This window comes from Pituophis catenifer, unplaced genomic scaffold, assembly GCF_029215685.1.
Source record: "Pituophis catenifer annectens isolate HBS135680 unplaced genomic scaffold, rPitCat1.0.hap2 SCAF_4, whole genome shotgun sequence".
Lineage (NCBI taxonomy): Eukaryota > Metazoa > Chordata > Lepidosauria > Squamata > Colubridae > Pituophis > Pituophis catenifer.
Window position 1 is genome coordinate 121913022 of NW_027256884.1, and position 12332 is coordinate 121925353.

The 12332-nt window shown below is 45.8% G+C and overlaps 1 protein-coding gene across 1 annotated transcript in view; it reads left to right on the forward strand.

Moving 5' to 3' along the window:
* Positions 1-12332, forward strand: part of NOX4 (NADPH oxidase 4) — a 145770-nt gene that overhangs the window by 25268 nt on the left and 108170 nt on the right. Inside the window, exons 3-6 of the mRNA XM_070944016.1 lie at positions 3039-3149; positions 4483-4567; positions 9961-10058; positions 11994-12021. Coding sequence (XP_070800117.1) covers positions 3039-3149; positions 4483-4567; positions 9961-10058; positions 11994-12021 — 322 coding nt within the window. The remainder of the gene's footprint in view (positions 1-3038; positions 3150-4482; positions 4568-9960; positions 10059-11993; positions 12022-12332) is intronic.

Genomic DNA, 12332 nt, shown 5'->3' on the forward strand with positions numbered 1-12332 from the left:
TCGCCTTGGTATATTTGCGCCAGCCGATGGCCAAGGCAGCCCTCATCTGTCTGCTGAAAGTGCAGCATCAGGATTCTGCCTTGCTATATTTGCGGCGCAAGGCAGCCTTTGTTTCCTGCTGCTTGGGACTCAGAGCGGTAAATAGCGTCTGATCCGGAGAGCAGCTGGATTTTGCTCTCTAATCCGGATGCCAGATCGGCCCCCTGAAAACTCTCGTCTCTCAAGGAGCGCTCCCTGAAGCGGGGCTGGAAACTTTGGTTGGACTGCTTGAGAGAGGAGAGCTTGCAGGGGGGCGATCTGGTGTCTGCAACAGAGAGCGGCATCCGGCTTTTTCTCTCCGCTGTAAGAGCGCTGTAAGAGCGGCAGCCCTCATCTCCTAATGCTTGGGACTGCAAAATCCAGCTGCTCCCCGGACCAGTCACCATTTACCGCTCCGAGTCCCAAACATTAGGAGATGAGGGCTGCCGCTCTTACAGCGCTCTTATAGCGGAGAGAAAAAGCTGGATGCCGCTCTCCGTTGCAGACACCAGATCGCCCCCCTGCAAGCTCTCCTCTCTCAAGCAGTCCAACCAAAGTTTCCAGCCCCGCTTCAGGGAGCGCTCCTCGAGAGACGAGAGTTTGCAGGGGGCCGATTTGGCATCCGGATTAGAGAGCAAAATCCAGCAGCTCTCCGGATCAGACGCCATTTACCACTCTGAGTCCCAGGCAGCAGGAAACAAAGGCTGCCTTGCGCCACTCCTGACACAAATATACCAAGGCGGAATGCTGCTGCCGTACAAATGAAAGTAGTGCTTCACTCCCACAGCTTCCAGCCATCGCAAACGCCGCTTCTTCCCGCTTCTGCCGCCCCCTCCCCCACCGCCACAACAGCACCATTCATTCCGGATGGCGAGGGTTGCGCTCGTTTTTCTGTATTGCACCACCATCAAAACCCCTGTGAAAGGGTTGTTTGACCCCCAACCACTGAGCTAAGGTAAGCAAGCCAGGAAAATGCGCTGCGCACTCCCACCCTTTGCCTGCGAGCCCGGATGCTGATCCGGATGGCTGCAGAAGGAACTGGGCACCGGCTGTCATGTCTTTTCTGCTGTGCGGGGTTCGGCACCTGGGCTCCCGGGGTTTAAGCCCCTGGGCCAGCCCGTGCTGCTCCAGGATGTTAGCTTCGGGCTCCTTGGAATCGCTGCCGGGTGGTTCTTCCCGTTGGGGCGATGGTGGGTGGCTGCGAGCCTGGAAGAGGTGGTGAAATGCAGAGCAATACCTCGTGGGGAAGGAGTCCGCCGTGGCTCCCGCAATCCAAGCGACGCTGATCGCTGCCGAACCCCGCACAGCAGAAAAGACATGACAGCTGGTGCCCAGTTCCTTCTGCAGCCATCCGGATCAGCGTCCGGGCTCGCAGGCAAAGGGTGGGAGTGCGCAGCGCATTTTCCTGGCTTGGCGCCGATCCGGACGACTGCAGAACGAACTGGGCACCGGCTGTCATGTCTTTTCTGCTGTGCGGGGTTCGGCACCTGGGCTCCCGGGGTTTAAGCCTCTGGGCCAGCCCGTGCTGCTCCAGGATGTTCGCTTCGGGCTCCTTGGAATCGCTGCCGGGCGGTTCTTCCCGTTGGGGCGATGGTGGGTGGCAGCGATCGGCGTCGATCGCTGCGCACTCCCACCCTTCGCCTGCGAGCCCAGGTGCCGATCCGCTTGGACTGCGGGAGCCACGGCGGTGCTGGCCAGGCTGGGTCTGGTGCGGTGGGCGGAGATGAAGGAGCAGCCTCGGCGGCAGCAGCAACAGCAATTACAACGGGAAAAGCCATGGGGAAAGGAGGACGAGGAAGATCTGGCAAGGCGGTGCGAGCACTTCATGGCTCCTCCGGTGAGCGGATTGCGAGAGCTGTGCGACTGGGGCGGAGACATGCGAAGTCGCATGGAGCTTCTCATAATGGAGACTCAGAGCCAGGTGTGCAAGGCGCTGGCCCAGGTCGACCGCGCCGCCGCTTTCACCGTGGACTGCTGGGAAAGGAAGGAAGGTGACCCGAATTCCGGGGTTGAGTGGGGACGCGTTCCTTTCTCGTGGGCCGCGCACTGCCTGGCACCTCTTGTAGGTTGGAACTAATTCGGAGTACAGCTTCCCCTCAATGTTGCCGGTGCTCCCAAAGTGTCATCGGTCAGCGCCAGCAACTCAGATTCGGGTACCCGGCGTATAAGACGACCCCCGACTTTTGAGATGATTTTCCTGGGTTAAAAAGTCGTCTTATACGCCGGAAAATACGGTATCATCTGCTCCTCCTCCTCCTCCTCCTCCTCCTCTTTTGGTACCTTAGCCACTAGCCCAAACTGGCTTACTGTCTGTCTCCAGTCTGTTTTACTATCTGATGTGCACGACACGTAATTTTGGGGGAATTCCTGGTGATTTAACACCCCCACAAAAAATTTACAATACATCACTAACCTGTGAAAATATCCATAGTTAAAAAAAAAACAAAAAAAAAATTAATTACCTGTAGAAACATCCATGCTTAAAAAAAAACCAATAAAAAATTAATTACAATCAGGATGGATTTGATTTAAATCGAGTTGATTTAAATCACAATTTAAATCATGATTTAAATCACTAGTAAAAAGGCTTGATTTAAATCAACTCGATTTAAATCCTAATTTTTAAAGAGCAACTGTCATCTCTGCTACTCCTTTGACCCGCTGTTGACTCACCGATAGTCCCAGTGTTGCAGAATATACAGCCTCCTGCTACATAACTAAGCTCCATTTCATGCTGAATAAACTAAATTATTTATGTATCTTAAATAGAAAACTATCTTATGATAGATTTTTACCCCAAAAGTTTTTTATTAAAATAAATTCGATAAAAATCAAAAAAATCGATTTAAATCAAAAAAATCTGATTTTTTTTATTTTTTAAAAAAAATCATTGATTTTTATCCACCCTGATTACAATGATCCATTAGCAGCAAGCACCATCCCAAAGCATGACATGCACGTTTGTTTCAGATGAAAATATTTTGGAGGTTGGGATCCTGATCCTTTTCATTTCTGTTCAGCTAGGGTTGTGTCTCAGCAGAGCCTCCGCAGCTGTCCTTAATCTCAACTGCAGCCTGGTCTTGCTGCCTGTGCTTCGGGTTCTCCTGGCGCTGGTTCGCGGCTCTCAGAAGGTAAGAGAAGTCTTAGGGAGTAAAAGCATAAGAGTATAGGTAGTCTTTGACATTGTTGTGGCCTGTTGGCTGCCAGCCCCTCCAGCAGCCGAATCAGAGGAGGAGGAGGAGGCGTGAGAGTCAGGGTCAGCATCAAGGCAACCTGAGACCTCCGAGGGGGAAGAGGGAATGGAGCTGGCAGAGGGAGAGACAGAGGCGGAGCCTGGGCCATCCGTCAGCCCTCAGATGGGAGACTCAATGACCCCCAGGTCTGGAGGTGGCTGATGAAGAAGAGGAGGAACAGCTGGGTCCGGTGCCTGACGCATGGAATGCGCAGAAGGCAGAGGAGAGGAGAGCAGTGGAAATCCATGGGCTGATCCTTGGGACGGAAGAGTCACCGCTGCTAACAAAGCCCCACTCTAGCTCTGGGGATAAAAGGTGGGGGGCGGCGATGATTAGATGTGGCAGACAACTATTCATCTCCCTGCCAGACAGACTTGTTAAACGGCTGTAAGAGAGAAACTTTTTGCCGGGGCTGCTGGCGCTCCGAATAAAGGAACTACAGAGGGTTTGTCGTGTTTGGAGAGCTGGGTCAGAACACTTATGACTGATCACTTAGCAACCATTCTAAATTATGACAGACCCTTCCAAATTACTTATAACCCGGTTGAATGACGATGGAGATTCTCAGTCGTCCAGGTCATGGTTGTCCCAAAGGTGCTTTTTCTTGTTGTTTTTTGTTTTTAAGACGTTTCGCTTCTCATCCAAGAAGCTTCTTCAGCTCTGACTGGATCCTTCCATTTCCCACCATCCAATCAGAGCTGAAGAAGCTCCTTGGATGAGAAGCGAAACGTCTTCAAAGAAAAACAAGGAAGTCCAGTTTGTTGCTTAAAATGGGGCGATCCCTAGAACAGGGGTGTCAAACTCGATTTCATTGAGGGTTGTGTTTGACTTTGGTGGGCCGGGTGGACGTGGCCAGGGTGGGCGTGGCCAGCTCGACGCCACTCCTGTGGTGGCCCAAGCGCTCTACCAATGAAAATGGAGCTCTGGAGGGCCGCGCGCAGCCTCTAGAGTTCCATTTTAGCTGGCAGAAGACTGCAAGAGGCATATAACATATGAGCTCAATTTTCGCTGGCACCGCAGGCCGGTCCTTCGCTGTTTCCAGGGTGGCCCCGTGGGTCAGATCTATGCACCCCGCAGGCTGGATCCGGTCCGCGGGCCTTGAGTTTGAAACCTGTGCCCTAGAACTTTGTACTGGGCTTTATTTACATATCTCAGCATTCATTGTTACCCCAAATGAAATATTTTGGGGAAGGACTGTTAAGAGACGGCTTTGCAATTCTTTCTTTTCCAGTTGCCCAGCCGAAAAGCTAGGAGGCTGTTAGATAAGAGCAAGGCTTTCCATGTGACCTGTGGACTGACCGTATGCATCTTTTCAGGTTCGTTCCTCCAGCATCAAAGAACTTAATTCTTACATATGAAGCGGTATATAAGTCAAAGCGCTCTTGTTCTTCTGGATTTCTTGCTTTTAAATCTGCACGTTCATACAGGTGGACCTTGACCACAATTCAGCCCAAAATCTCCATGGCTAAGCGACATGGTTTATTCAATGACTTTTGCCCTGTTTTACGACCTTTCTGGCCACAGTGGTTAAGGAAATCACTGCAGTTGTTCAAATTAGCAGCACGGATGTTAAGTGAATCTGGCTTCCCCATTGACTTTGATTGTCCGAGTGTCGCAAAAAGGGATCACATGACCAGGGACAGTGGTGGGATCCAGATAATTTAACAACTGGTTCTCTGCCCTAATGACCTGCTGGGTAGACGTGGCTGGGTGGTCATGTGACTGGGTGGGTGTGGCCAACTCGACATCACTCACATTGAGGGGCATCTCTTCTCGCCATGCCTGGCCCGGCCCGGCCCTGTCCCGCCTCGCCTCTCCCCTCCCCTCCCAGCCACTCCTTGTCACGCCCAGCTACCCACCCCGCCACCCAGCCAGGCAAGCGGCTTGGTAGCCAGGCAAGCAGATGGGCATTGAGGCAAGGAGTGGCTGGGTGGGGAGGGGCGAGACGAGGCATGGCCAGGCGTGGCGAGGCATGCTATTCAGCCGGTTCACCAAACTGCACAAAAAAGTAGCTACCAGTTCTACCAAACCTGTTCGAACCGGCTGAATCCCACCACTGCCCTGGGACACTGCAACTGTCAGTTGCTGCAACGGCCATAAGTGTGATAAACAGTAATAGTCCCTTTTTTCATTGCCATTGTAACCTCAAATGGTCACTAAGTGAATGGTTGAAAGTTGAAGACTACCTGTAGTTTTGTAATGGGAGCTAGCTGGAAAAGACCTTTTGAGAGCATCAGAAAAACATTTGGGGCGTAATCAGAAAACAGCAATGAAAATCTTGTGGAATCTATTTTGATCCAGCACCACAAATACTGATTCAGCAAGAGGTCGATGACGATTCACTGTGGCCAACTTAGTATGGCCAACTTACCACGGCCAACTGGCCACAGTCAACTGGCCACAGGACAACTTGCTGCGGGACAAGAGTTACACTAAGAAATGATGGAATGGAATCATTAAAGAAAGGATGCAAAACAGAATAAAATGGGAACGACAACAAGGAAAGCAATTTTTAAATTTATTTTAAATAATTGAATTGAATTGTTAAATTGCCCTGAGATGAGGTGTCCCATTTTGTTCAGCAAGGGCTGAACAGACTCTGCTGGATACCTGACACCTATCAGATGCGGGCTCATCACTGTCTGCTTTCATTGCATTTATTTACTTGCTCATAAAGTATGCATGAGGGACGCAGTGGCTCAGTGGCTAAGACACTGAGCTTTTCGATCAAAAGGTTGGCAGTTCAGCGGTTCAAATCCCTAGTGCTCCGTTACTTGTCCCAGCTTCTGCCAACCTAGCAGTTCGAAAGCACATAAAAAAATGAAAGTAGAAAAATATGGGCCGCCTTTGGTGGGAAGGTAACAGCGTTCTGTGCGCCTTTGGTCTTTAGTCATGCTGGCCACATGACCACGGAGACGTCTTCAGACAGCACTGGCTCTTCGGCTTTGAAACAGAGATGAGCACTGCCCCCAAGAGTCGGGAACAACTAGCACATATGTGCAAGGGGAGCCTTTATCTTTACCTTTACAGTATGTATATGGCCAAATACTCTCTTCTCAGCTTGATTGCTAGACCTTTATTTAAAAGCTTTGGGTTAGACCAGGAAAAGATTTATAGAGGAAGGGAGAATTGTATAAAATCATGAATTTGTATACTACAATTCCCATGCCTGTTTTCCTGGAGGTTATGTTCTACTAAGTCATCCTTTCCATATTTTATGGGGTTCCCTTGGTAGTTCGTACGAGGTGGGTGGCAGGCAAGGAATGACCTAATTTCCTGTCCTTGCTGTCTCCAGCTCTTTTTTGGAACTGCCTGGAATTGGCTACGGTTGCACTATCAACATTTGGCAGAGTGATTTCCCAATGTCTTAAAAAATACGAAGTAGATGCATTAAGTTCGTGGTAGCAGTGCTCTCATATCTCAGGGGCTGTCACAAAGAAGAGGGGGTCAACTTATTCTCCGAAGCAAATGAAGGCAGGACAAGAAGCAATGGGTAGAAACTAATCAAGGAAAGAAGCAACTTAGAACTAAGTTAGAACAACTTGAAAATTTCCTGACAGCTAGAACAATTAATCAGTGGAACAACTTACCACCAGAAGTTGTGAGTGCTCCAGCACTGGAGGTTTTTAAGAAGAGATTGAATAACCATTGGTCTGAAATGTTACAGGGTTTTCTGCCTGAGCAGGGGGTTGGACTAAAAGACCTCCAAGATCCCTTCCAATTCTGTTATTCTGTTCAGCCATTTCTGTCCTTCATTCCCAACACCTTAAAAAAATCTTGGCTTAGCTCCACATTTGCAAATGTGATTCTATTTACTGTGATCTGAAACGTAACCGGTTTTCACTTTTACTACTGCTTGGCAAAGCTTTGTGAAGAGTCATTTCTTATTTATCTATTTTATTTTATTTATTAAATTTATTTATGCCATCTGTCATATAGCATTTTCTTCCCTTCTGCATCCACCTTCCTCAACCTTTTACATTTAAAACATGTGGGACCTGCAGAATTTGCTACCGGCACCAAATTGGGAAGTGTAGAAATAGCTGGTAGATGTTTGTAATTTGCTTTTTTGGAGAGTTTTAGGTGCACAGAAATACAATGAGTCATTTTAAATAAGAAGAGGTGAATTCAGAGGACTGTAACGAACAGAAACACTTATACAGTAATCCCAGTTTCTGACTAATAGGGACCCCAAAGACCTCACTTGGAAACTCAGAACACACAGATTTATCCCCTGTTCTCTAACTTTCCAGTTTGACCTGAACAGGGATAGTCAGTTAAAATACCCTCGAGTACCAGGCCACCTAGAAACAGGCAAAGAGAAGAGATATCCAAAATTAATTGGACTCTCGGTATGTTACACAAAAAACTGTGGGAAGACTCTTTGAGAGGTCAAGGCAAATGCTTGCAAAAAAAAAAAAAAGGATTTCAAACTGAATCCTAAAAATGAGCTGGCTTATTCCAAGGGGTAAAAAATGAGAGAGAAGAGAGAGGCAAGGAAAGTGGAAAGCGAGAAAAAAAAGGGAAGATAAATAAAAAGGAAAAGCATGTGACTAAAAATAACAGTATAACAATGTTGGAAGGGATTTTGGAGGCCTTCTAGTCCATTTCAGACAAATTGTTGTCCAATCTCTTCTTAAAAACTTCCAGTGTTGGAGCACTCACAACTTCTGGAGGCAAACTGTTCCACGGATTAATTGCACTCATTCTCAGGCAATTTCTCCTTAGTTCTAGGTTGCTTCTCTCCTTGATTAGTTTCCATCCATTGCTTCTTTTCCTGCAAGTATCAGGTCATGGTTGGTTTGGAACACTGTTAGTAACTGTCACACAACAGTCCTACATTTCCAGGTTTTGTCCCATTATTGGACTTAAGAGTCAAGAATTCATGTAGAAAGTACACCCAAAGGTGCTTTTTCAAGAGGCAACTGGACTTTCTTGTTTTTCTTTGAACACATTTCACTCCTCATCCAAGAAGCTTCTTCAGCTTCTTGGATGAGCTGAAGATGCTTCTTGGTTGAGAAGCTAAACATCTTCAAAGAAAAAGAAGAAAGTCCAGTTGCCTCTTGACAAAGCACCTTTGGGACAACCATGACCTGGATGGCAGAGAATCTCCCATAGACATGTAGAAAGTACAATTTTTATAATACCCTGAAGAGGGAATGAGGAATGTTTACAATATGAAATCAAAGTTCTGGGATTCAGCAAGTTCTTTCACCACAGAATGAAGCTGTAGTGGTGCTTTTTGGAAAAGCAAGACCACAAAGTGGCTCATGTTGAAGAAAGAATAAGATTTCCTTTATTTGGGAATCCATGCGTGGACAAATAAGCCCTTGTTCAATTATTAACATGGTTGTTAAGTGAATCTGGGTTCCCCATTGACTTGACTTATCAGACGGTCGCAAAAAGTTGACACTGCAACCGTCATAAAGCCATGCCAGTTGCCAAGCATCCAAATTTTGATCGCGAGACCATGGCGATGCTGCCACAGTCGTCAGTGTGAAAAACGGTCATAAGTCACTTTTTTCAGTGTCATTGTAACTTTGAAGAGCCACTAAATCAGAGGTGGGTTTCAGCAGGTTCTGACCAGTTCTGGAGAACTGGTAGCGGAAATTTTGAGTAGTTCGGAGAACCGGTAAATATCACCTCTGACTGGCCTCACCCCCATCTATTCTCTGCCTCCCAAGTCCCAGCTGATCGGGAGGAAATGGGGATTTTGCAGTAACCTTCCCCTGGAGTGAAGAGGGAATGGAGATTTTACAGTATCCTTCCCCTGCCACGCCCACCAAGCCACACCCACCAAGCCATGCCACGCCCACAGAACTGGTAGTAAAAAAATTAGAATCCCACCACTGCACTAAATGAATGGTTATAAGTAAAGACCTAACTGAATAAGGGAGATATCTGTTTACTTAATGTTATCCTAATATTTTCCTGACATTGAAATAATCTTTAGAGACAGAAATTGGAAAGAAGAGGGAATGTAAGAATCAAGAATAATTTTTTAAATTATTTATTAAGGGATATCAAGAGGTTGTTAGAGTGGTGCAGTGGCCTAGAGGTGGAGCTCTCGCCTCACACTCAGGAGGCTGTGAGTTCGATCCTAGGTAGAGGCAGATATTTCTCTCTGGGTACAATGAGAATTTATCTGCTGAATAAAAGTCCGCATTGGTAACAGGAAGGGCATCCGGCCAGTAAACACTCTGCTCCATTCAGTTTCCCAGACTTTACCCCGCTAGGGATTATGGGGTCATTAAAAGGAGTACATAAAAGGAGGTTGTTAGGAGAAAACAATCTCGGGGACAGAATAAATAGAAGAAAAGAAAAATCTTGAACTTGTTTCAAAAGTGCTTTTTTCAAAAGACAACCGTATTATGAGAATGCTAATAATTAGATGACTGCAAAGAAATATGATCCTTCCATTCCCCTCCACACCATCCAGCCAGAACTGATGAAGCTTCTTGGATGAGAAGTGAAATGTCTTCTTCTTCTTCTTCCCTAAGGGGAAAAAATATATATAATCCAGTTGCCTTTTGGGGGAAAAAAAGCACTTTTGAGACATCCATGATCTGGAGGCCTCTGAGAATCTTCATAAAAATCTTGAACTTGTTTGCAGGTCGCGCCTTCATTCTGTGAGAGTGGAATGAAGATTTGGGGGAAAACATCCCCGCTATTTTCATTTTTGTGAAATGATCTCTTTGTTCTGTTTTAGTGATCCATGTTGCTGCCCACCTGGTGAATGCCTTGAACTTCTCTGTGAATTACAGCGAAGAGTTCCTTGCACTCAATGCAGCCAGCTACCGTGGTGAAGTGAGTGGAGTGGAGTGAACCTTTGGCAGCCAGGCAGTGAGAAGTCTTTAAGGAAGAGGTGTAGGGTTTCCTGCCTAAGCAGGGGGTTGGACTAGAAGACCTCCAAGGTGCCTTCCTTCTCTTCTCTTCTCTTCTCTTCTCTTCTCTTCTCTTCTCTTCTCTTCTCTTCTCTTCTCTTCTCTTCTCTTCTCTTCTCTTCTCTTCCCTTCCCTTCCCTTCCCTTCCCTTCCCTTCCCTTCCCTTCCCTTCCCTTCCCTTCCCTTCCCTTCTGCCCTGCCCTACTCCATTCCATTCCATTCCATTCCATTCCATTCCATTCCATTCCATTCTATTCTATTCTATTCTATTCTATTCTATTCTATTCTATTCTATTCTATTCTATTCTGTTCTATTCTGTTCTGTTCTGTTCTGTTCAACTTCTACTATCCAGATAACCTGGAGCTAAAACAGCCAGGACTCCCAACAAAGGCCCTGTTTATTGGACATTGGGGAGCTCTAGTGCTCATTTTTCTGGAGGACACTGACTCAGAGAAGACTTTCAGGAAGGTCAGGGAGAAAGATGTGATGTTCTCTTTTGATAGCTGGATGCCCAATTGTGAGTTTTATTCTCAGGTTAAGCAATAGCAATAGCACTTAGACTTATATACCGTCTCACAGTGCTTTACAGCCCTCTCTAAGCGGTTTACAGAGTCAGTCTATTGCCCCCAACAATCTGGGTCCTCAGTTTACCCACCTCGGAAGGATGGAAGGCTGAGTCAACCTTGAGTCTGGTGGGGGTTGAACTGCCAAATTGCAGGCAGCCGACAGGTAGCAGAAGTAGCCTGCAGTACTGCACTCTAACCACTACACCAACAATGGATCCTATCCTCAATATTGGCTTTCTAGAATGCACTTTTAGATAACAAGGCTTTCCATCGACAAATCCTTACAATTCCAGTTTAAAGTCCAGGCAGTGTTCCCCAAATGTTCATATCATAGGTGCACAGCTTGACTTTAAATTAGAATAGAATAGAATAGAATTCTTTATTGGACACACAAGGAATTTGTCTTTGGTGTATATAAGCTCTCGGTGTACATAAAAGAAAAGATACATTCGTCAAGAATCATAAGGTACAACACTTAATAATAGTCATAGGGTGGAAATAAGCAATCAGGAAATAATGAATATCAATATAAATCGTAAGGATACAAGCAACAAAGTTACAGTCATGCAGTCATAATTGAGAGAAGATGGGTGATAGGAATGATGAGAAGATTAATAGAAATAGTAATGCAGACTTACTGAACAGTTTGATAGTGTTGAGGGAATTATTTGTTTAGCAGAGTGATGGCATTCGGGAAAAAACTGTTCTTGTGTTTAGTTGTTCTGGTGTGCAGTGCTCTATAGCATCGTTTTGAGGGTAGGAGTTGAAACAGTTTATGTCCAGGATGCGAGGGGTCTGTAGATATTTTCACAGCCCTCTTTTTGACCTGCAGTATACAGGTCTTCAATGGAAGGCAGGTTGGTAGCATTGTTTTTTCTGCAGTTCTAATTATCCTCTGAAGTCTGTGTCTGTCTTGCATTACATTTAAAAAAATATATTTTTGCTTATGTTGAGAACCATATTGTCATTCCAAACAACAAAAAAGTGAGGTTTGGTGCCCAAATGTATTCTAGTTTGGATACATATTTAGGGAGTCCAATTTATATATATGTATTTTCTCTTCCATTTTCACTTCTAATTGCTTAGGATATGTCTACTCTATCCCCCACAGTTTCTGACCAATGTTTTTGAAAAGGTTCAGATAAGAGATAACTGTGTGATTTAGACAGCTTGTTTATAGTCAAGCTCAGCAATTTATCTCCAGAAACATGCCTCTGGCTAAGAATACTGATGGACTTATTCCTCCCTTGCTAAATCATTCATACTGTTTGTGTCTCTCTCTGTTTTCTAGGATCCCAGGAAATTCCTTTTTGCAACAGGTAACTGAGAAGATGCTTTGTTGAATTATGCAATAAAACCTCTGGATGATGCTTTGAAAAACAGAAACAAAATTGGGGCTCTTAATACCAGCATTGTCATTCATCCTCAGGGCTGTCTGGTTGTGTCTTTGTGTGTGTGTTTGTATGTGAGATGCATGCAATCATTTGTGCATTTCAAAAAATGTATTCATGACAGTTGCACCAAAGGTGCTTTTTCAAGAGGCAACTGGATTGTTTTGTTTTTTCTTTGAAGACGTTTCGCTTCTCATCCAAGAGCGAAAGCGAAATGTCTTTAAAAGAAAAAAAACAAG